The 26,012-nt window shown below is 41.5% G+C and overlaps 1 protein-coding gene across 3 annotated transcripts in view; it reads left to right on the plus strand.

The window, feature by feature from the left end:
• tead1b (TEA domain family member 1b) overlaps nt 1–26,012 on the plus strand; it is a 177,686-nt gene that overhangs the window by 135,780 nt on the left and 15,894 nt on the right. For all 3 annotated transcript variants that reach the window (XM_034190731.1, XM_034190716.1, XM_034190723.1), the window contains 6 exons: nt 4,042–4,053; nt 11,722–11,853; nt 12,132–12,178; nt 15,897–15,958; nt 16,447–16,565; nt 25,012–25,185. In XM_034190731.1, the coding sequence (XP_034046622.1) occupies nt 4,042–4,053; nt 11,722–11,853; nt 12,132–12,178; nt 15,897–15,958; nt 16,447–16,565; nt 25,012–25,185 (546 nt within the window). The remainder of the gene's footprint in view (nt 1–4,041; nt 4,054–11,721; nt 11,854–12,131; nt 12,179–15,896; nt 15,959–16,446; nt 16,566–25,011; nt 25,186–26,012) is intronic.

Consider the following 26,012-nt stretch of genomic DNA (forward strand, 5'->3'; position numbering starts at 1 on the left):
TCGTGCGCATGCGTGAGTTTTTTCACGCCTGTCGGTTGCGTCATTCGCCTGTGAGCAGGCTTTGAGTGAGCAGTGGTCCACCCCTCTCATCGGATTTTTATTGCGAATAAATGTCTGAAGGATTTGGAGCTTTGCTGCATCAAATTTTTCCAGAAACTGTGAGAACCCTCCAGCTGGACACCATTCGGAAAATTTAGATGGCTTTCAGTGACGATTTTATGGGGATTACACAGATTAAGGAGTGCTCCAGCCGGTTTAAAGACCACCCACAGCGTCTGAGAGCGCGGCGCACTCCGAGTGCCGATTGACAAGCTCAAACCCCGCTCAAACAACCAGATCATTTCCAACGTGAAGGCTTTGTTGATCCGGGACGTCGTCTAACTTTCACAAAAAGGCAGAAGGCGTGGACATCAGCACTTTTTCGGCACATTCTACTGTTACAGGAGTTTTTTTCATGGAAAGAGAAGCGGAGGGATTGCGCCACCATGCCGCTCATGGCGCGGGACAAAACCACCTCCGTGTTGGTCTCACAGGACGGCTTTCAGGTGGCTTTCAGACGGCTTCCGGTTGCTTTTCAGTCGTGTGAGTATCTGAGAAATTGTGCATGAGCTGGACATGCCCCAACATGTCCTGTGAGGCTTCATCACGGCGTTGCTTTGCGCCATGCGGCTCCGCCGCGATGCACGGACTTTCTCCGCTCCTCTTTCCATGACAAAAACTCCTGTAACAGTGGAATGTGCCGTTCATTTCTAAACTGGACGCTGTCTTGATCTGGTATGTCGTCTGACTAGCACAGGAATTGCGGAAGACGTGGACATCAGCACTTTTTCGGAACATTGAGACAGACGTGCGGAGGAACTCTGCGCGTCGCGGCGGAGCCGCATGGCGCAAAGCACCGCCGTGATGAAGCCTCACAGGACATGTTGGGGCATGTCCAGCTCATGCACAATTTCTCGGATACTCACACGACTGAAAAGCAACCGGAAGCTGTCTGAAAGCCACCTGAAAGCCGTCCTGTGAGACCAACACGGAGGTGGTTTTGTCCCGCGCCATGAGCGGCATGGTGGCGCAATCCTCCGCTTCTCTTTCCATGAGAAAAACTCCTGTAACAGTAGAACATGCCAAAAAAGTGCTGATGTCCACGCCTTCTGCCTTTTTGTGAAAGTTAGACGACGTCCTGGATCAACAAAGCCTTCATGTTGGAAATGATCTGGTTGTTTGAGCGGGGTTTGAGCTTGTCGATCAGCGCTCGGGAGCGCGCCGTGCTCTCAGACGCTGTGGGCGGTCTTTAAACCGGCTGGAGCACTCCTTAATCTGTGTAATCCCCATAAAATTGTCACTGAAAGCCATCTAAATTTTCCCGAATGGTGTCCAGCTGGAGGTCTCTCACAGTTTCTGGAAAAATTTGATGCAGCAAAGCTCCAAATCGTTCAGACATTTATTCGCAATAAAAATCCGACGAGAGGGGTGGACCACTGCTCACACAAAGCCTGCTCACCGGCGAATGATGCAACCGACAGGCATGAAAAAACTCACACATGCGCACGAAGGTTCAAGCTTGGCTGATGCAATCACACGTGATTCAAATCCATATGGTTTTTGCAAAAAATAAAAAGGTCCGATACTTTTTGGACAGACCTCGTATGACCTGATATTCAGGTTAGAAAAGGAGTAACCCAGGGGTCTTATTCGGGTTTTTAAAAACCGGAATATGAGCATATTCGGGTTTTTGTGGGTGTTTACATGGCAGTGCGCAACCGGGTTATTGCTAATATTCCGGTTATGAAAGGGTTATTGGCTGCATGTAAATGTAGTCACTGAATTACATGGAGAATGGGCAGGGGTGGTCCTGATCCAGGAACCTTCCACTCTGGAAACTGGTACACGAATCCCTTGGCCATCACGCTGCCCCAATTTGAAAACGAATTAATCGATTATGTATTGTAGCTAGAATACATAATGCACACAAAATGTAAATATTGTATGATCAGTAGTAAGGAAGGTCTGTACATGTTTGAAGAGAGCCATGAGGGATATTTGTAGACATATGAAGTTTGTGTCATCGAACTCCTAAACTATGCATGCAATATGTTGCAGTGTGCATGTCTGAAAAGGGCTTTACTAAGCAGACTTCATTAAAAGGGCATGGCAAAGAGGTCTTTATTATAAAATGAAGAGAAGATTGCATCTTTGCTTCCTTTGACAGTGTAACCCAACTTTTCCTTGCTGTCAAAGACTCTGTGGTGTGCATTCAAAGCAGAGAATGGCCGTGAAGCTGGCTGTGTCTGAAATGCCCTCTTTGCTTTCTTGTTCTCCCTTCAATCTGTTGATAACTCCAAGCTCTCACAATGCCATGGCTGTCAGTTGCTTTCCTTCCTCCCAGTCCAGATGTTGTCATTTCACAGTGTTCTTGTCAGTTATTTCAGCAATAGCAAAATCTGTTAAAAATCGCAGAAGAAATCTTTTCAAAATATCAGATTAAAATTGGAGATAAGCATTGTGAAAGATGTTCTTTTGAAAATTTTGACCTGTAATTTAAGGTATTTTTATAAAGTGATGCTTGTAAGTTAATGGACGCTTTACCCACAGGCCATTTTCTTTATTTCTTGGGCATCTGACTACACATATTGACTTTCACACTCTTCCTTGTTCTCATTATTCCACAAGATTTAGCCTTTGTTCAGCCTGCCAGTAAAAATCTGATTTACAGGTATGTGCATAGATTGGAAATGTACAGTGAAAAATCCCATTAAATAGGTTTTTCCAAATCCATATCAAGCTTAATTCATAGGTTTAAAATGTGATCAAATCACATTTCTTTAAGTGCATTTTGGTCTGAACACTTTGATTAAATTTCAAGTGAGTTTTGTTACATCTGTGACTTTTGATGCCGCGTTTAGCTCACTCCCAGCCACTGCAGACCTCTCCACTCATTATCACTTCCCACTTCAGTCAGTTTTCACCCCACTGCAATAAAATCACTCACCACTTGCTCCAAAATAGAAAATAAAATGTTTGACATGAGGTGTTCAGACTTTTCCACAGGTATAGAATTGTGGTAGTGGGCAGCACAGCATGTGGTGGAATAGCGCGTGACGCACATGTGATGAGTGGGTTCAGAATAAACTAGCCAAACGAAGGTTTATGAACTCATTAAAAAACAATAACCTTAAATCATTTAGAAAAGTTAGAAATTTAATAGGTTAAACCATTTAGACTATAAACATGAATATGTCAAAGGCAAAATTACAAAAATGGTGTCACTGTCCAAACGTGTGGACTGTATTTCCATAGATATTAAAGCTTAATGCACGAAACACTACAAAGTTTATTTTAACTATTTCGTAGCAACTCAGTTAATTAATTTTAGGAGATTTAGGTTTGCTCCAGTTTTTGTAAGTGCTGCTCCATGCTCACCCCGCTAGCATGCCTTGCTATTGCTACTTCATTACAATAGGAACCGAAGTTGATAAAATGGAAAATGAAGCTGTCCACGCAGACACACAGATTGGATCTGCTCTCTTGCTATATATAACGTGGGCAGTCAGCCATTGAGATCAGATTTGAACTGGCAGTCTGAACCCTTCGAATGCTCTTCGTGTATTAGCGTTTGTGTGTGTGTGCATGTGTATGTGTTTTTGGGAATAAGAAAGCAGTAAATGTGGCTGCCTGGAGAAAATACAGGCAGCTTTTGTGTGGATCTCTTGTCTGTTATTACTTAAAGCAAATTAGAGTACAGTGCCAAAGAGAAATACAAGTTAGTTTTCACTGTAAGGAGCATCAGTGAGAACCTGCTGTTTCTGTGCTTGTCCATGTTATTTTTGTGAATTTGCTGTCATTATGTTACTGTTCTCTGATTATTGTTTTCACTGCTGACGACTGATTAGAATGTGAAAATTACAATGAGCTTGACATTTGCCACCAAGGCTTTGTTTTAACGAATGTCTCACATAAACAGCTATTTTATTGCGTTTAAAACCACAGTACTTGCTGCCTAGTAAATCACACCTCTACAATAAAGCCTTGTTTGTTTGCATTTAGGTTACAAGCATGGTAAGTACATACTTTTCGGTTTGTGATCCAAGTTCCTTCCTTCTCCTTCAGCTGTTGCTTTTTGGCCTTGTGCTCCTGCTGTAGTTTATTTGTGTTGCTGTGTGCCATCATACTGATATCATAATGTAGCTTGATTTTGCTCCATCAGCATCTGTTGCCAGCATGCTTATTTTTTGCTTCTGTCATCAGCGAGTCTGCATGGGTTTGTTAGATGTTTTTAAATTAATTTATTTATTTATTACATCCACCAAGGACGTAATAAAATCATCGGTGTTTATTTATTTGTGTTTCTGTTAGCAAGATTACATAAAACTAATATAAGTTTCACTTCGTATAGGCTTTGAAGGATTACTTTTAGCAAGATTATGTCAAAATTACTGCACAGATTCTCACCAAATTTGCACCACGGATACATATTAGGCCATGGAAGACTCCACTGAATTTTAAAGGTGGTCTGGATCCGGAGTGACGGATGTCAGAAATCTCTGATTGCTCTTATTTACATATAATACTATGTCTTAAACAAACAATACACAATTTCTACTTTAACTACTGCTAACTAATACTGCTGACTGGCTTTTGTATTGTTGCTGGTACACAACCAAACTTATTTAAGTGCAGTATGTAGATGTTTAAAGACATTTCACTTCTTTTTAAAGTGACTTCAACCATTTTAAAAAGTAAGATGGTCTGGTGTGTCCCATATATACCCTTCGGGGAGAGAGACAGAGCTTATTTCATGCATGCACTCCAACCAAGAAGGTGTCTAGACATTACATGGTGGAGCTGTATGTGAGAACGCAAATCCCCAAATTAGATGGACCAGACATTCTTCTTCTCTTCCATTTGCTCGTTTCCTTCAGTAATTGAAGATTTTTATGAGGTGTGAGGGTTCGTGTCTGAATGAGCCCTTGTGTGAATAGTCCGTAAGCAAGTAGGCGTGTTGATGATCTTTCTGTGATGCATCTGACGGAAAGATGAAACGTGAAGAAGAAGGGTTATTTACATGAAGATGCCAGCAAATATACAGTGGGGTAAAAAAATATTTAGTCCGTCTCTGATTGTGCAAGTTCTACTTAGAAAGATGAGAGAGGTCTGTAATTTTCATCATAGGTACACTTCAACTATGAGAGACAAAATGAGAAAAAAAAATCCAGGAAATCACATTGTAGGATTTTTAAAGAATTTATTTGTAAATTATGGTGCAAAATAAGTATTTGGTCACCCACAAACAAGTAAGATTTCTGGCTCTCACAGACCTGTAACTTCTTCGTTCAGAAGCTCATCTGTCCTCCACCTGTTACCTGTATTAATGGCATCTGTTTGAACTCGTTATCTGTATGAAAGACACCTGTCCACAGTCTCAAACAGTCAGACTCCAAACTCAACCATGACCAAGACCAAAGAGCTGTCGAAGGACACCAGGAAGAAAATTGTAGATGTGCACCAGGCTGGGAAGAGTGAATCTACAATAGTCAAGCAGGTTGGTGTGAATAAATCATCTGTGGGAGTAATTGTAAGAAAATGGAAGACATACAAGACCATTGATAATATCCCTCGATCTGGGGCTCCACGCAAGATGTCATCACGTGGGGTCAAAATGATCATGAGAATGGTGAACAAAACTCCCAGAACTACACGGAGGGACCTGATGAAATACCTGCAGAGAGCTGGGGCCAAAGTAACAAAGGCTACACACTACGTAAAGAGGGACTCAAATCCTGCAGTGCCAGGCGTGTTTGGAGGAAGAAGAATGCTGAGTTGCATCCCAAGAACACCATATCTGGGTGATTCTTTAACTATGGGCACTATTGGCCTTGTAAATGTAATTTCCACCACACCATTGCCTTACAATATAAAGCGCCTTGGGGCAACTGTTTGTTGTGATTTGGCGCTATATACATGTGCTCTGATGTCACTGTTTATCTCCATAGAAACTACCCAAACAATCTTTCATACAAACTGTTTAAAGGGACATTACAGTGTTGTGGTGGAAATTACGGCAATAGTGTGGGACAACTACATTTTGTTTAAAAAAATCACAACAGTTGTATGACATTGAATACCCCAATTATGTTTTGATTATTTTACTGATATTTTATTCAGAGATATTTTAAAACATTAGAAAAAACGTTTCTTTACCATTCATTTTTATCATTGAAGATCAAAAGTGTGGGTGTGGGACAAGCACAAAACGGCAATATTTGATGCTGAAATGATGCTGAAAAAAGGTGAAAAAGTCATCATAGACTACTAGAACAAAGTTCTTAACACACTTTCATTGTAAAGATAACTATAAAAGTGTGAAATTTCCCCTTTTTTCTGTTTTTCATACAATATGATCAAAGGACATAAGTGCCTGTAGTCTAAGAATCACCCATCTACTGTGAAGCATGGGGGGGTGGAAACATCATGCTTTGGAGCTGTTTTTCTACGAAGGGGACAGGATAACTGATCTGTGTTAAGAGAAGAATGAACGTGATGCCGGTAACGCGTTACTCTGATCTAACCACTTTTTTTAGTAACGAGTAATCTAACGCGTTAATCTTTCCAAATCAGTAATCAAATTAAAGTTACTTCTCCAAGTCACTGTGTGTTACTATTATTTTTGCATTGTGGGTCGATAGCAGCATTAAACTTGGTCCGTGGGCAGGAGGTCGGGGTTCAACTGAACTGCCCACATTAAGCGAGCTGTGAGCTTTTCATCCGTGGTTTTCTGCAGCAGCTATGACTCGTCCTCACCTCTTAAAGCATGGTGGCAACAGCACACCTGCACTGAGCTTTACAAAGACATTTTTATGCTTTTTTTTCTCCTTCATTTAGAATTCTTAGCTGAGCCGCTCCGTATCTGCTCACTAAAAACAGCTGATCCTCCGCAACGCGTCAACAACTAACACTATTTTCCACTCAAATGCACTTAAACACTCTTTCTGAGGACCACATGATGTGAAAACGCAATAAAACTTTCTTACCTGTAAATCTGGTCATGTTTTCTGCATAAATAAATGTTATCCATTCTTTGTGCTCAAACGCCAAAGCAGGGGCGAATCCAGATGGAATGGGGGCGTGGGGCAAGGATGTGCCCCCCCCCCCCCCCACAACACCCCTAGATTAAAGGTCCAGTTTTGAAGCCTTTTTTTACTACAACTACTAATACTACTTATAATAATAATAATTTTGACAAGTAAAATGTTTAGAGAGAATTTAAATGTTAGAAAAATTTTAGAAAGAATTTAATAGTTAGTAGGTTAGAAATAGCAAGTTTTACTGTTACAGTGCTGTCAACAGTTAAATATGAGGTCAAGAAAGAGGTCTTTATTTTACTTTTTATAAAACAAGTATTTATTTTCACTGAAGTCAAGAAAGGGTGACTATAAAGTATTATTGTCATGTTGAGGTGGCAGAGGGTTGTTGTTGGCAGCTGGGGAAAGTAAATAAAAAAGTAACTAGTAATCTAACAGTTAATTTTACAATTGAGTAATCAGTAAAGTAACTAAGTTACTTTTTCAAGGAGTAATCAGTAATCAGTAATTGGATTACTTTTTCAAAGTAACTGTGGCAACACTGATCATGAGATTTTAAGCCAAAACCTCCTTCCATCAGTGAAGATGCAATGTGGCTGGGTCTTCCAGCATGACAATGATCCAAAACACACGGCTCGAGCAAAGAAGGAGTCTTTTGGATGTATGCTGCAGAGTTCTGAGGTGAGGTGTTACTCTTTCTGTGCTGGGCCATACATTTATTTAGTGGCTGTCTAGTTTTTCCACTGCACCAAACAACATCACTGAAAGAATCCGCTTGTGTGAAATTGTAAAAACCTTTCTTCAACTGGGTGAAGGTCGAGGACACCTTTCTGCCACTTGAAATATGGTCCTTTCAACATTTCCCACAAGATAAGAATGTTTCACACATCCATCAGGAAGAGCACAACCAGCAATACTCTGGAGGCAGACAGTTCCACATTACAGTTACTCTACTAGGTTACATCATAAAATTGTTTCAGCAGCACGGTGGCTTAGAGGTTAGCACTGTTGCTTCACAGCAAGAATGTCATGGGATCAAGTCCCACCTGTGGTCTTTCTGTGTGAAGTTTCATGTTCCCCCTGTGTTTGCTTGGGTTCTGTTTGGGTGCTCTGGCTTCCTCCCACATCCAGAGACATGCAGGTTAGGTGGACTGGGAACTGTATGGGCCCTTTCACACATAGTACAAATCAGAGTGAATCACGGCGGAACAGCTCGTATCAGAATCAGAAGAAGTTTATTGCCATTGCCAATGAACAGGATTCACAGACTAGGAATTTGCTTCGATATAATGGTGCAACATTAAACAGAGAGCAATATAAAATGCTAAGATAAAATATACAATATGTGCCAAAATAAGCCAAAATATAAGATAAAAAAAATGACATGAAATATGAAAGGCTGTGTGCAACAGAAAACCAGAAAGAAAGAGAAACAGAAAAAAACAGTGCAGTGGGAGGAGTGCAATTAAAACCAAAATACATTGTCTAAAGTGACCCATGATAAAATGATAAAGTGACAGAGTTAAGGTTAAGGTGACTGAGTTATGAGGAGTTCATGACTCTAACGGCAGAGGGGAAGAAACTGTTCTTATGGCGGGAGGTTCTGGTCCGGATGGACCGTAGCCTCCTGCCCGAGGGGAGTGGTTTGAATAGACTGTGTGCAGGGTGAGAAGGGTCGGCTGTGATCCGACCTGCTCGGCCCAGAGTCCTGGAGACGTGCAGGTCGTGGAGAGATGGAAGGCTACAGCCGATCACCTTCTCAGCAGAGGCCATAATGCGCTGCAGTCTGTGTCTGTCCCTGGCTGTGGCCCCGGCGTATCACACCGTGATGGAGGAGCAGAGGATGGACTCGATGATGGCCGTGTAGAACTGCACCATCAGCTGGACAGGCAGCTTGGCCTTCTTCAGCTGCCGCAGGAAGTACATCCTCTGCTGGGCCTTCTTGATGAGGGAGCTGATGGTTGACTCCCACTTGAGGTCCTGGGTGATGGTGGTGCCAAGGACGCGGTGACAGTCCACAGTGGTGATGGGGCTGTTGGTGAGGGCGAGGGAGGGCGGGGGGGGCTGTGGCTTTCCTGAAGTCCACGAAGTATGCGCGAACTACGAAAACATCGAGTCGACGGGCAGGAGTGAATGATCGCGTTGCTATGGTTTCGTGCACACAACGGTGTCTCGCATGCTCGTGCACGGAACTGTCGCAGCGGGAACACAGTGTGAGCAGCTGGGACATATTGCAGCACACCGCTGATGTGGAGAAAAATAATTTACAACCCCAATTCCAATGAAGTTGGGATGTTGTGTAAAATATAAATTAAAAACAGAATACAATGATTTGCAAATCCTCTTCAACCTATATTCAATTGAATACACCACAAAGACAAGATATTCAATGTTCAAACTGATAAATGTTACTGTTTTTGTGCAAATATTTTCTCATTTTGAAATGCATGCCTGCAGGGCGGGGCAACAAAAGACTGGGAAAGTTGATAAATGCTCAAAGAACACCTAATTGGAAACAGGTGAGTGTCATGATTGAATATAAAAGGAGCATCCTCAAAAGGCTCAGCCATTCACAAGCAAAGATGGGGCGAGGATCACCACTTTGTGAACAACTGCATGAAAAACTAGTCCAGCAGTTTAAAAACAATGTTTCTCAATGTTCAATTACAAGGAATTCAGGGATTCCTTCATCAGCAGTCCAGAATATAATCAGAAGATTCAGAGAATCTGGAGAACTTTCTACATGTAAGCCGAAAACCTACATTGAATGCCCGTGAACTTCGATCCCTCAGGTGGCACTGCATTAAAAACTGACATCATTGTGTAAAGGATCTTACCGCGTGGGCTCAGAAACACTTCAGAAAACCATTGGCAGTTAACACAGTTCTTCACTACATCTACAAGTGCAAGTTAAAACGATATGTTGCTATCGCTGCCTGATGCACAAGGTAAAAATATGTTTCATTGCATTAAATAAATACCTTTCTTCATAACTCAGGCATGAAAATTATGATTTGAGTGCAAAAGAGCTTTGGTTTTCACATGCAGATGTTGTACGGGGGGAGGAGCCTATCCCTGCTGTCATTGGGGCATGCGGCGGGGTACACTCTTGATAGGATGCCAGCTTGTCGCAATGCCACTTACAGACAGACAAGCACATTCACACCCACACACACCGGACAATTTCAAGTTTCCAGTCCACCTAACCTGCGTGTCTTTGGCTGTGTGAGGAAGCTGGAGCATCCAGAGGGAACCCATGCAGACACAGGGAGAACATGCAAACTCCTCACAGAAAGGCCCTGGGTGGGAATTGTTCCCCTGACCTTCTTGTTGTGAGGCAACAGTGCTAACCAGTAAGCCACCATGCTGCCCTTGTACATGTTCTAAAAACACATCATTCATCTCAAGCTTTAAACTCATTTTGAGCCTTACACCTGGATACACAAACTGTATAATCATCAACAAAACATGTCATGAATTTTTTTATGTTCATGGTACTCTGTAGCTTGAATTGTTCTTAATGGCTCTCAAGAGAAACTGTTAACATCTCTTTTGTTGAATTACTTACTTTTACAATAGAGATGCTCTCCTCCTAAGCATGCATGCATATATACTGTGTATATATATATATATATATATATATATATATATATATATATATATATATATATATATATATATATATATATATATATATAGCGTGTCCCAAAAAAATCTACAACATTTAAAACAATCGGTTTGACCCTTAAATGCTACAAACGTAATCACTTATGTTTCTTTTTTACTTGCAGAGACCCTGAAGTTTATGTCGATGCCAAGCATCGATGCATTGAAGGAAAACATCTGCCGAGAAATCCGAAACATTCCTCAGGACACTTTCCCCAAAGATTGCAGGCCGTAATTGGCCAACGCGGGGCCTACATTGAACATGTCTCAGAGATTGACAAAATGCAGGGCCAATATTGACATTGGTATGAAAAACTTCAACCTTTCAGTTTTCTATCCAGCCATAAATTTATTTCCTAAACATATGCTTTGACCATTTTCTTTGCTGATAAAATGTTGCATATTTTTTGGGACACCTGATATATCGATGATACCACACCATCTTACTTTTAAAACTGAAGACGCCATTTGGATGGGTGACAAAATGTCTTGAAGACCAGTTGAGGGAGAGTAAACTAGATATCTCCTACCTGGAAGAATGTCTTTAACAGTTCCATACTTGAATTCAGCTGTCACTACTTGGCACATTAATTTCTAAATATAATGTGATGCTAAAATACCCTCTGCCATATGAGCATAAAAATAGGAAACAGAATGTGACCTTTTGACCTCTTAAAATAGGTCAAGGTTAGCTATCTTTGAACTTGTCCAAGGTCTTTGTCTCAAGAATGTTCCCTGTGAATTTGAAGACCTTGGCAGTAATAGGACTGGACGTATGTTGAGCACAGACAGATGCACGTATGCATGCAAGGGCTTTGCAATAATATGGCCATCGGGTATAATCCCTTAATCCATGTTTATGATTTTTTTTAACCTTTTTACTGTTAACTGCCAAATGAGAGAAGTTGCATTGCTTTCAGCATGTGTTTCTGCTGCATGCCCTTCCATGTAAGTGCTAAGCCTTGTGTGACTATTAAAGGACCAAGCCGTGAAGGACAAAGCCCTCCAGAGCATGGCCTCCATGTCCTCCGCTCAGATAGTCTCCGCTACTGCGATTCACAACAAACTCGGGCTGCCAGGCATCCCGCGCCCAGCCTTCTCTGAAGCAGGGGTAAGAGCCACACCATCACCTCAGTGTTATTTTGTCCTTTCCAGCTTCACCCAGGGGAGCCGTGGGTCCAAGCCCACTGACACACTTCCTAATCACATTACACACCACAGCTTTGCACACTGCTCCTATCAGATAAACACAAGATCAAAGCGGTGGCAGTCAAGATAACAACATCCAGTGAACATTGCGCTCAGAGCCCTTTGATCTCATTGCTAGTAGTTGTACATGATTGAAATTTCTTAGATTATTGATGTCTGTTTATATATTTAACTCTCCAGTTGTGGCAGGGAATGATATCCACTGGTCAGCCAGGACCATCACAAGAGTAAGTATGATACCTTATTATCAAAAAACAGGACTTTGTACACTTCAGTCCATGACTTCATTAAGAACAAATGCACACCATTATTCCACAGAGTGCTGTTCTACTACGCTCACCCACAAGCCAAAAAAGTGCAAAAAATTATATGAAATGGCTTAATCTGGCTTTCCTCCTATGAGGCTGGCTTAAAAAGTGCAGGCCTGGCAACCCGTCTGAAAACAAAAGTAAGTAGCTCTGCCCTCAGTCAGATCCTCAACAAACACCGCTTCGACTTAAAATTTGTATCCGATGGAGCCCGATCAAACATGTTTCAAGCCATACTCACTGGGAATACCCCGTTTAAAGACATTCAAACATGATTGAAGCTGTTAAAACTACAAAAATCCAGAAGTCACCCCACACTAGTGACGATTTTGCAAATTGGGATGAAATTTTTGAACAGTTCGAAAATTTGAGATTTCAAAACTGGTACAGATGAGGGCTGTAACTACTATGTATACTAAGTTTGTTCAGAGTTGACGAAGATGAATCAAGAAGTTACTGTGATGCGTCAAAACACACCCTGATTTGTTATTTGGGCTTTAAATGGGAAGGAATGGCACTGTATGGAGTATTCCCTTTAAGTCTCGTTCACAGTTTCGCTATAATGCTGAACTTAGGGTCGTATCACACTGGGCTCACTGTTTTTGTTGGGCAATATTTGGAAACAAATTAGTGACAAAACGTGAATTAGTGACAGTTTTCTCTTGGAATCACACTTAAATGACAACACGTTTGCGGACAAAGTGCGCAGAATGGCAGTGGGCTGCTATTATGAGAAAAGAGGTTGTGGAATTCCCCCGACTGTAGGCACGAAATGCAAAGCACTGTAAAAAGGTCCAGCCCGCTGACCCTGCCTGCTGCCTGGCTACTGGACTCGCTAGGCCGCTTCCAGAAGCGCTGCTTTAAAAGGAAAAGTATGTCATCAGTTCCTCACAAGTTGTCTCACATGTTGCGCACTTTCTGAGTCACGGAAACTAAATTCAGAAGGGTTTGAGATGCCTGTGAGGATTCTGTGACCATTTAGAGAGAAAATTTGTCAAACAAATTTTTTTAACACCTCAAAATACAAGAGCGATGCCCTGCAACTCATGTCAGGAGAATGCAATCCCCTGTGCACATTTTGCAAACTTTTTGCAACTTCCCTTGCAATGCAATTCGCACTCTGTTACAGCCCAGTGACATACCACCCTCAACTCACATTACCAAGAGGACCTGTATGTGAGAACATGAATGTCTAAATCAGCTGGACTGGACACTAAACACATCTGCCACCTTCCTCACACAAAGTCTGTGTGATACCTGACTGAGTGTGAAGAGAGCAGGTCGTTGTCTGGAGGATTCACAACAAGCTAGTGAGCGTATTGATCACGTGTCTATCATGCACCTGGAGTGAAACTGTAAAAATGCAAACATCTGAGTGTAAAGAAGAAAGTGGTAACAAAAATTTTGAGCTGTTCTGTCAATGTCTAATGATGATGATGTCCATATTTTTCTATCATAGACACATGTCTTGTAGTCTGGACCATGCCGAGCGTGTCCGATGTCCCTCGCAAAGGTTTTATTATATATAAAGGGGGGAGGTGATGATCTAGTGGTTAAGGTGTTGGGCTTGAGTCCAGAAGATCATGGGTTCAAATCCCCGCCTGACTGGAAAATCACTAAGGGCCCTTGGGCAAGGCCTTTAATCCCCTATTGCTCCCGGTGTGTAGTGAGCGCCTTGTATGGCAGCACCCTGACATCGGGGTGAATCTGAGGCATAATTGTAAAGCGCTTTGAGCGTCTGATGCAGATGGAAAAGCGCTATATATATATATATATATATATATATATATATATATATATATATATATATATATATATATATATATATACGAGGGCTGTCAATAAAGTAACGGTCCTTTTTATTTTTTTCAAAAACTATATGGATTTCATTCATATGTTTTTACGTCAGACATGCTTGAACCCTCGTGCGCATGCGTGAGTTTTTCCACGCCTGTCGGTGACGTCATTCGCCTGTGAGCACTCCTTGTGGGAGGAGTCGTCCAGCCCCTCGTCGGAATTCCTTTGTCTGAGAAGTTGCTGAGAGACTGGCGCTTTGTTTGATCAAAATTTTTTCTAAACCTGTGAGACACATCGAAGTGGACACGGTTCGAAAAATTAAGCTGGTTTTCAGTGAAAATTTTAACGGCTGATGAGAGATTTTGAGGTGATTCTGTCGCTTTAAGGACTTCCCACGGTGCGAGACGTCGCTCAGCGCTCTCAGCCGCTGTCGTCAGCCTGTTCAAGCTGAAAACCTCCACATTTCAGGCTCTATTGATCCAGGACGTCGTGAGATAACAGAGAAGTTTCAGAAGAAGTCGGTTTCAGCATTTTATCCGGATATTCCACTGTTAAAGGAGATTTTTTTAATGAAAGACGTGCGGACGGATCCGCGCGTCGGGACTCAGCCGACGCGGTGCGGCGGCACAGGAAAAACACCTCCGTGTTGATAACCATTTGTAAAATCCAGGCGGCTTTTGATGGCTTTCAGTGGAGTGAGTATATGAGAAATTGTTTAACAGGCAGGACATGTTCCAACTTGTCCTTAAGGCTTTCAACGGAGGTGTTTTTCCTGTGGCGGAGCGTCACGGCGGCTGCGTCCCGACGCGCGGACCCGTCCGCACGTCTTTCATTAAAAAAATCTCCTTTAACAGTGGAATATCCGGATAAAATGCTGAAACCGACTTCTTCTGAAACTTCTCTGTTCTCTCACGACGTCCTGGATCAATAGAACCTGAAATGTGGAGGTTTTCAGCTTGAACAGGCTGACGACGGCGGCTGAGAGCGCAGCGCGACGTCTCGCACCGTGGGAAGTCCTTAAAGCGACAGAATCACCTCAAAATCTCTCATCAGCCGTTAAAATTTTCACTGAAAACCAGCTTAATTTTTCGAACCGTGTCCACTTCGATGTGTCTCACAGGTTTTGAAAAAATTTTGATCAAACAAAGCGCCTGTCTCTCAGCAACTTCTCAGACAAAGGAATTCTGACGAGGGGCTGGACGACTCCTCCCACAAGGCGTGCTCACAGGCGAATGACGTCACCGACAGGCGTGGAAAAACTCACGCATGCGCACGAGGGTTCAAGCATGTCTGACGTAAAAACATATGAATGAAATCCATATAGTTTTTGAAAAAAATAAAAAGGACCGTTACTTTATATATATATATATATATATATATATATATATATATATATATACCAAAATAAACCAATTGCTGCATCCTGGAGTTACACCATTTTGTCCTGAACCTACGGCAGGGTGGTTGTGACCCCCAGGTTGACTAGGCCATAAGCACCAACTCCCAAATCATCAGACAAATTAGAGAAACAGCAAGAGTGATTTTCTGCATCATACATTTTGCGTCATGTCCATTCTCCTGCGTGCTCTTCCCAGATGTCCCTCCTTGCTAAACGTAACAATGAGAACACATCTGACATGGACCATCTCCTGTCGTGTGCTACATCTTTGAAAGGGCAACTCTGAGCAATGTCTTGACTCAATCCTCTGGATTTTGTCTGGAGTTCACATCAAACAACAGCTTTGCTCTCTTTTTCCTCAGTCTGTTTTTTAACTTTCGGGTTTTTAATATGTTATACTGTGAATCTTTTTTTCGATGGGTCTGTCATTCTGTGTTCCAGCATTAAGCCTTTCACCCAGCAAGCCTATCCTATCCAGCCAGCAGTCACATCAGCCATTTCAAGTAAGGACCTGCTTGTTAATCAAGTTTGAAGAAAAATGATCTGAATTGTTATGAGGACTTATTGAAACTGAAACCATTATTTATAGGATACGATGTGAATGGTGCTCAGAAGTCATACAGATGACTCTTCTATGAACAGTTATGACATCTGAAAAGAGCTGCTCATTAGATTCAAAGTTTGGGGATTGAACCCTGGCTACTCCTGTCTGTTAAACGGTGTTCTTGAGTAAAACACCAAACCAAATTGCTCCTGGTATTTCATTAACACTGTGTATGGAAGCTCCTGACATCAGTGTGTGAACAAGACACTTTGGATGAAAGGATCCACCAAATACATGAATGTAAATTTAAAAGAATACTCCCAAAATGTCAGTGAATTCCACCAAAGTACTTTGTTTACATTTGGAAAATCAAATCTACATGTACTATGTGTGACACTAAAGAGGTCATGGGACAATATGCTAAAATATGTTTTGTTGTTTTTGCAGACTATGAGCCAGCCCAACCTCCCACAGCACCAGCATGGCAGGGCCGCTCGATTGGTACGTCTAAACTCAGATTAGTGGAGTTCTCCGCTTTCCTTGAGCAACAGAGAGATTCAGACACAGTAAGTAGAGTGCTAAAGCCTGAAATTGTCACTCTTTGGTGTTCATTCCCACCTCTTACGGTTTGGGGCCTTATCACTATAAATGCACAAATGTACTGTAGCCCATAGGCAGAGAATTGCCTGACTGGAGGCCAGAAAAGTCCAGAACAAAGAATCTGTGATGTATTCCACAACGTGGGTTTAGTGAAAACTCTAAGTTTGTTAACACCAAGATGAGGGAATCTCTGAGCTTTCCTTTGTAGAAAGAGAGCTAACTTAAAATCTGAGTCAGTTCCCAGGTAACTTAGTCCATGAACCTAACCTGCTCGTTGCCAGGTTTTCTTTACAAACCCCGAATTTCTCCTCTTCATCTCCACACTGTAAAGACCCACTGACACTTGCACGACTTTGATTCACGCACTTGCACACCCTGTGTGCAGGAGAGTAAAGCCCCATTTACAAATCAATCAACATCAATCAACATTTATTTATAAAGCGCTTTACAGCACCGACTGGTGTCCAAAGTGCTTAACATTAAAAACACAAATTTACAAAAATAAAACACATATAAAATAAAATTTTAAAACAACACATAAAAAAAGAACATAAAAATAACAGAACATGTCACCTCCCCACTAAGTGTTAAAAGCCAGTTTAAATAAATAAGTCTTTAACTTAGATTAAAAAAGTGCTAGGTCAGGAATAGTACGTAACTCAATAAAGTGCATTGCAATAATCAAGTCTGGAGCTGATGAAAGCATGAATGGCTGTCTCAAGATCACGTCTACTGAGAAAGTGCTTTATTTTAGCCAAAAAGCGAAGTTGGAAAAAACTAGCTTTGACAACAGAATTTATCTGTTGATCGAACCTCAAACAGCTGTCAAATATCACTCCCAAATTCTTGACAGCTGGTTTTACATAGTTAGCCAAAGCACCAAAATTTGGTGTTACCACATTTGGTATGCCAGTGCGCTCAAACACCATGATCTCAGTTTTACCATCATTCAGGTAAAGGACGTTTTGGGACAGCCACTGCTTTACATCACAAATACAATTAAATAATGATGACAAAGCATCACTCCCATTAGTCCTCACAGGCAGATAGATTTGCAGATCATCTGCATAACAATGAAAGGACAGGTTGTGCTGGGTTATAATTGACCCCAGTGGCAGAATGTACAATGAAAATAGAATCTGCCCAAGGACAGAACCCTGTGGCACTCCACAAGACAGATGAACAGTTGATGAGGAGAGGTCCCCAATCATGACAGAAAAGCTCCTTTCAGCCAAATATGATCTAAACCACTTAAGTGCAGTACTATGAATGCCAATAAAATGTTCCAACCGGGAAACAAGTACTGTGTGATCCACAGTATCAAAGGCTGCTGTGAAGTCCAGCAGAACCAGCACAGCAGGATTCCCTGCATCCACCAACAAAGTGATGTCATTATGAACTTTTAAAAGTGCTGACTCAGTGCTGTGTTGCGATCTAAACTCCGATTGGAATTTTTCAAGGATGAGATTGTCTTCTAAAAATGATTGTAACTGTAAAAAGACAACCCTTTTCTAAAACCTTAGATAGAAATGGCAGATGAGACACAGGTCTAAAATTGGATAAAACTGATGAGTCCAGGTGAGGTTTTTTAAGAAGAGGTCGAACCACAGCATGTTTAAAAGCAGCTGGAACAGACCCTGATCTAAGACAAGCATTGATAAAAGATTGGAGACCCGCCCCAACTGTATTAAAAACCTCCTTCAGCAGCCAGCTGATTAGAAGGACAACAGATATGAATATTAAAATCACCACAGACCAAAAATTTATCATACTTTGGGATAAAATCTGCCAGAAACTCAGAAAACTCCTGAATAAAATCCTTATTAAATTTTGGTGGACGATAAACAACAGCACAGAGCACAGGACGGTCGAACTCCATCACAAACAACTGAAGTTCAAAAGTGGAGTAGGCATTAGAAGATAAAAATCGGCATTTAAAGCTGTCTTTAAAAACCGTGGCTACACCCCCTCCTCGACCTGATGCTCGCGGGGAGCTGAAAAATGAGCAGCCAGGGGGGAGGAGCTCAGAGAAGGCACTATTTTCACCTGGTTTCAGCCAGGTCTCCGTTAACAGGAGAAAGTCCAGAGCACGACTGGAGAAAAAGTAATTCAAAATGAAAGTCTTACTTGTGAGTGACCTTGTGTTGATGAGCGCCACACGGACTGAGCGCACGTCAGTCTGCTGGGAGACACGACTGAGCGGGCGCAGGTTCTCCTGCACGCAGCCACGACTGCAGCTCCTCACAGGACGGCGACGCGGAAGTGGAGACCCGGCACCCCGCACAACCAGCCGGAGCCACCGATAGCGAAAAGTCAGGGAACGCCGCACGTCGTAGCCGTCATATGGTGTGAAGAATCCGGCTATGAATTGTCGTGGAGCATGTTTGCAGGAAACAGCCAGGCACACTCTGAGCCGAACACGGACTCCTCCTCTCTTCCCGCGTCCTCTGCGGCGCAGACGCCGAAGCAACACGCCAAGCGGCCGGCGTAGAAAGTCTGGTACGGACGCTAAGACAGGCGGCGGGGGCAGCCGCGTCCCTGGCCGTCCGTCCGAGCCAGAAACAATGAAATTCTCCAGCGAAGCCCGAACGCTGATAAGAGTCTGGTGATCATACACCAGGAGCAGTGACACATTCCATTCCATTTTGGCCATCTTAAGGATCATACGCCGTTGTTAACGCCGGCACTAGGGGGCGTGGCTTAGTTCCGGCTTTACCGGGAATCGTCAAAAATATTATTCAACATGTCGAATAATTCCGGGAGCGCTCCCGGAGAATTTGCGTGACGACGGAGACAACGCGAACAACGGCGTTTGATACTTTTTCGCCGTTTCATCCTGCCCCTTCCTGTAGTGCCGCAGTTTACACCGCCGTAATTGGCGGCCGGCGTTGTATCCCTAATCAACGGCATGTAAAACGGTGATAGAGCCCACATCGGCGTCCTCAAGGGCGTTTTACCCGGTGACAGAGGCAGACAAAACGGCGGTGCTAGCGGACAGTACGCTGTTCTAAACGCCACCTCCCGGTTAACGGCGTTCCAAACGGCCGATAGGCATCGGTCAATATAAAAACGCTAGCGCACTGCATGCAGGCCTCTCACTCGCGGCCAGCTCCAGATATTTTTGCAGAGAAGCTCCAGTATGCCTCCTAAAAGAAAATTGGCAGCGGCAAGGACTTACCAAGAGGTCTGGTTCAGAAGCAGAGGGTAGCCCTGTGGTGGAGGGGGAAAGGAAGGAGAAGAAAAGGCTGAGGATGATCTCCCTCCCCTGAAGTGACAGAGGCTTCAGCCTATTATACTCTGGGGGCGGTGCCTATATGCAAAAGTTCCTGGAGTAACGCATGATTTGCCTGGATAAATCCAGCGGTACACAAGGCATTATCGGTGGCAGCAGAACACCGCCGTTCTCACGCGTGTCTTAACCTGTGATTGTAAAGGATAGAACTGGGTATTAACCCCCGTTGCCTGATGTGTGCCTGATGTGTGCCGGATGCTACGGCGTCAAAACGCCGCTTTATTCGGCGGATTTAGCGGCATTTTATCCACGTATTTGCGGATAGTATGGCAGCCAAAACGCCGGCGAAATGCTCCACCCCTTTCCACCGCAAAAACAGCCGGAACTACCGCGAACTTTGGTGTACGTACTGCCCGCCGACAAAACCGTCTATGTGTAAACTAGGCTCAAACTCCTCTTTAACGGGTGCAGACTGAACGCGAGAGGGATGTGCAACGTGCAATTGCGCAAAGAGAATTTTGAAATGTTCAAAAAATCTTTCACACATAAATGTCGTGCAACGTGATGCGATCTGCTCGCCAACACTACGTGCAGCGGAGTAAAGAAGATGTGAACAGAGTGAGTAGTTGCGTCAGTGCAGCGCATCAGAGCACAGCTGGTTTGAATTATTATATGGAGATATTAACTCTATCATAAACATACTTTTACAGCTGCACACAAGAAGGAAAGAACATGCAACTGTTTTACCAAGCCACGACAATGCAAACATGACAAATATTACCTTTTTAGGCGGCTCCAAATGCTTTCTCCAGCTTGTTCGGCACGTGCAGGTGTGCGAATGGCTCCGGCTGGAGCAGTCCTCTGTGATTCAGGAAGTGATTAGAGACGTTTTCAGCAGCCACCTTGCAGAGAAAATGATTAATCTGCTATGAAATAATTACTTTATATATGCAGCATTCAGCGCGTGGCCACCCGTGGAACAAAGCACGGCGTCCAGCTGGGAACACAGTGGGTGGGATCGTCATGACGACATGCGTGCAAGTGCATGCATCAACTGTCAGCGCACCTTTAAGCCTGCAGCAGCTGTCGGACACGAGGTGTCCTTTCCTTACTTACCTGATTTATGTTGAAGTTCAGTTAACTTGTGTAGCATTACCGTATGGTAATTACCGTATGGTAATGCTACACAAATTGCCTGAACTTCTGCAGAGGACTTTAGAACCCTGATTAGGTGCGAACATTCTCAGATCAAGACCTAACTGAACGTTACCACTTTCCACACTGCCAACATGGTGTCAGATCAGAGCAAATTCTTTGTGTTGGTCTACTTTTTGGCTGGCTTCTGCACTTTTCCAGGATATCTTCAACCACTGGTCAATCAGGGCTCTTCTGCGTCTGTCACAGGCAATGGTGGTCTGTTCACTTGTCTTGTGAGCATGTGCTTTCTTGTGTTAGGTGAACAGAACTTAAATAATAATTTGCTAAAGAAGATATTCAGTGAGAGATTAGGCATGTGTAACACAGCATTCTGTTGGGGGTGAGGGCAATGACAATTAGAAGCCACACAATGATGTTTTCATTAATATATCTACTGTGATTAAAACCAAAGTGAGCTGTAATTATAAGCTTATAGGCCTTACCAGTTTGAATGATTTTTACTTTTCATTGTCAGCTGTTTGTGTAAGTGTGAATGTGCCCTTGGGATTGCATCAAAGTGTTTTTCTCCCTTTAATTGTTTTTACCTTCTTCAATTTTCCATTTATTTATTTATTACCTGTAGTATTAATTGAAAATCTGGTTGAATGAACAGACTTATTCAATCAAGTAGGATTTTTTTTTCTCTCATGCCACTTGCTTTTGCTGTGGTGGCAGTTGAATTTTTGTTTTTTCCAAAAATGTGCTTACACTCACCATAATCACATATTACAAATTTTGACTCAAGTGGTGTGAAGTAGGACAACCTATTTTTCTTACTGTTGCCATGGTAAATCGTAGTATCAGTGCTCGATTGACGGTGGTTTTTATTGTTGTTGCACACACACATAACTGAGTGGGAAATACTCAGAGTTGATTGACTCAGAGCTGATTAATAATCAGCTGTTCCGGAATGGAAAAGTCTGAGTTTCCCATCAACTCAAAGTTCTGGGTTATACTCAGAGTTGGTTCAACTTTTTTATGTTCTTCAACTTCTGATTCTTCAACTTCTCCTCCGTAGTCTCCATGTCCACTCTCCAATCATGCAGGTGTCTGTGTAAACACACACTGCGTCTTTTCACCATTGGAGTATTCAACTGATGTTTTAGAAAACATACTAGAGTATGTTTGTATGAGGTACTAGAGTACAAGCCAAAAAATCTGTAAAATATTTAGATGTTGAACTAGATCAAACTGTGTCTGCGGAGGTTATGGCCCTGAAGGTAATAAAAAAAAAAAAGTCAATGCAAGAATTAAATTTCTGGCTAGAAAATCCACATTTTTGGACATGGACAATGAAACTGCTGGCAGCAGCATTGGTTCTGAGTCAGGTTGACTATGCTTGTACTTCCTGGTATTAAAATTTGTTGTGGACTATCAAGGGCATCTTCAGATATGTCAAAACAAACTTATTAGAACTGTGCTTCAGCTTCCAGCCAGAACTCATTTAGATTACTCACACTTTGAACAACTGAACTGGTTACCAGTAGAAAAACAATTCAATTTACATAACGTACATCACATTGATCATGGTACCTGTCCTAAATATTTTCTAAACTGTTTTCACTGTGTTTCAGAAGTACACAGCAACAGAACTAGATCCAGCCATTCATCATTATTTATTCCAAGATTTACCACAAATGTTGGTAAAAAATTCTTTTAAATATATTGGAGCTATTAGCTGGAATCAGTTGTCCTCAGATGTTCGAAGCTGTGAAAATCCAAACTGTTCTAAGAGAATGGTTAAGTCTTGTTTACTTAATAGCATTCTTGAAAGTCAGGTCAGTCAATTTGTGTGAATATGCATTTTATTCGCTGCAAACTGTTTTTTTGTGTGTTTTTATTATTTATATTTATTTATTTATTTATTGTTGTTATTGCTTTATGTGTTTGTTATTAGAAGGACCACAGTGGAAATAAGTTGGGAGACTTTTTTGTGTTATCCTTGAAATTCCCAAAAAATTATTTTGGTTATTGTTTTATTATGTCTTTGTTTGATTCTTGCTTTTATTTGTATGGAATTTCTAATTAAATAAAAAAATCAAAAACAATTATTTCTTAAACACTGATATTAGCCTTTCGATAATATTTGACTAATATCCTTAAAATTTATTTTCAGTGACCTGCCAGCAAATGAACCGAATATCATGAAAAATATTTTTGTTGGACTTGTAACTGTGGGTAACCACAGGCACCTGCTAATTTCCAATCAGTATCCCTTGTTTCTAGATACATAAAATACAGTGTTTTCTCCTGGAAATGTAATTAATGATATCTGCCAAGATTTGTTTTGAAATTTTTTGCTTACTCCTGCACACAAATGGAAAAAACCTTATACCTGACATGAGCATACCAACAGAGCAAAAATAGTGCACACGCCACCTCGTGGCAGTATTGCACTATTATCACACTGATGAGACAAGGCGTTGATGCAAACATGTTGGATGTAATGTGCTGTATTGCCTTGGCACTGCATTTTATCATTGTTTTCTGTTGCATATTCTTAAACCACAACTAATAAATTAATCAACGCCGTACATACACTCAAAAATGGCTCTTTGGATGAACTCAGTTCAATTATGTGCAATCTTTCCATCTAATAAATATATGTAGCCCAAACTCAAATAAAACACATTCATGCCAGATAATGTCATTTAACTGAGTTGGGACTACATATATTTATTAGATGGAATCAGATACAGTGAGCCAGTTTTTTGAGTACATTACACAAACAAATTATTCATTGGCTGAACTCAATTCAATTATGGGCAGGATTTCCACATAATAAATATACATAGTCCTAACTAAATTACATTAAATTATCTTGCATGGATGTGCTTTATTTGAGTTGGGGCTACATATATTTATTAGATGGAAATCTAATAAATAATTGAATTGAGTTCATCCAACACATCAGTTTTTTGAGTGTACCCGCGTCTGATCGTGTGCTCATGCATCAGTTAGCGTGGCAGTGAAATCTAATTTTTTTTTTTTTTTTTTTTTTTGCAGCTTCAGCTCCGTCTTCAATGTGCATGTTCATATTTCCTGACAAGCACTGCTCTAGCTTGAAATCAAATGCCTTTTTTGTTCAGTTGATCTCAAACTTTTTCGCTTTCTTATAGAGCTTCCACTCTGTGTTTTACAACCACTCGTGTCTGTCTTCCTTCTCAACTATAACTTTCTTTTGCTATGGTTAAAGGGATACACATATGGATTGTGATTAATAACAGATAGAACCAAAACAATCTGTAAACCAGATGAATAAAAGATGGAAATCCTGTAAAATGGGGTAGTAACAATGGGAAACTTTAATATTAAGTCAAAATGAACTGTTGCCTCACAGCTAGAAGGTCCCAGGTTCACTTCTGGCTTGGCCTTTTCTGTGTGGAGTTTGCATCTTCTGGGTGCTCCAGCTTTCTCCCTCTTTCAAAGAAATGCAGTTTATTTGAATTAGTAATTCTAAAGCCCAGTCCCACTACCGCAGTTTGCCCTTCCACTTTGCCCTTTCCTTTCAGTTTGACCATTTGTGGTTATCTGAATTGTTGTTGTTCTGATTTTGATGATGTAGCATCAGTTCCTGAGGCTTTTAAAACTGCCTCAGTGTTTTATGGTTTAAAATGTTTAGGGATGTGGAGTTACAAACTATTGTAAAATTTATTTAAGTTGCCTTTACTGCAGGATTACTTTACATGTCAGGAAGGACCATATAAAATATTCCTGCATGCAGATTTTCAAATATAAAGCATAAAGTGTTATTTAGACTTACTTATGTCAGAGTGTGTTGTTATTGATCTAATTCTGGCCTCCACATCTTGTTCAGCTACACTAAGTGCTTATGATGGTGGCTATTTGTAGAAAGTTGCTTATTTTAGATCAGTAAACCTTTCTTTTTTGATGAGATTCTGGATGTCGGCATTGTTGGCATGATAGAGAGTCTTGTAACATTTTACATAAATTGATTAAATATGTTTTTTATCTCCCCACAGTACAACAAGCACCTCTTTGTACATATCGGAGAGACAAATCATTCCTACAGTGATGCCCTGCTGGAGTCAGTGGACATTCGACAGATTTATGACAAATTCCCAGAAAAGAAGGGTGGATTGAAGGAGCTGTATGGCAAAGGGCCACAGAATTCATTCTTTCTCATAAAATTCTGGGTGAGTGTAATTGCCTGCTGAATTGTTCATATAAGTAATATTCAAACTGTCATTTGAATCACTTCCGGTGGCATTTTGTTAAATGTTTAAAAGCAGAATCCTGTTCTATTGCAACCTGTTCATGTTCAGCTTTAGTCTCTGGCTGTAATTGGTGTGCATGGAGAAGATTGCTCTCTTAATGTTTGCAGAGTGCATTCTGCTAAATTTGAACTTGCATAGCAGGAAAGCTTTTGATCAAAGCACTTACTAATTCATTGTAATATCTCCAAACAATGGCGTGACCTGGTTGCACTCCTAATGGCTGTTTAAACGTTGCATGTATTTTCACCCTGATGCAAAATGCTAACTAGCGGCAGCCAACAAAGTAGGACTGTGTGTACTTGGACCAAGTCCCCTCAAATTCCTTTTGAAGTGACCAACCAATCTAAATTTAAAATGAAAGACAGAATCTGCATAATAATGAATGTATCACTACTTTGCTTAATGAAGGAGGAGAATGTTGCAGGAGGATATCTGCGGTCTTTGTATCCATAATGAGCGGGATGTTAGGGGCATAGAAATGCCGCCCTCCAGAGCCGACCTGCTCAACCTTGTTAATTAGTCTTTGAATGTAACTTAATTTAATCCTCTTTCGAATCTTGTTTCTAATGTGGACATATTATCATGCTTATTCCGATGTTTCTGCAATATTCTAATTTGTGTTAAATGTACATTGATAATACATTGGTAATGTTATGCCTTTTAAAATCCAATTTTACCTTCCTCGAAAAGGCCAAATGTGCAGACCATAAATTGAAAGTAAAGACAGTTGACATGCCTCCATTTAC

This window comes from Thalassophryne amazonica, chromosome 2 (genome assembly GCF_902500255.1).
Source record: "Thalassophryne amazonica chromosome 2, fThaAma1.1, whole genome shotgun sequence".
NCBI lineage: Eukaryota > Metazoa > Chordata > Actinopteri > Batrachoidiformes > Batrachoididae > Thalassophryne > Thalassophryne amazonica.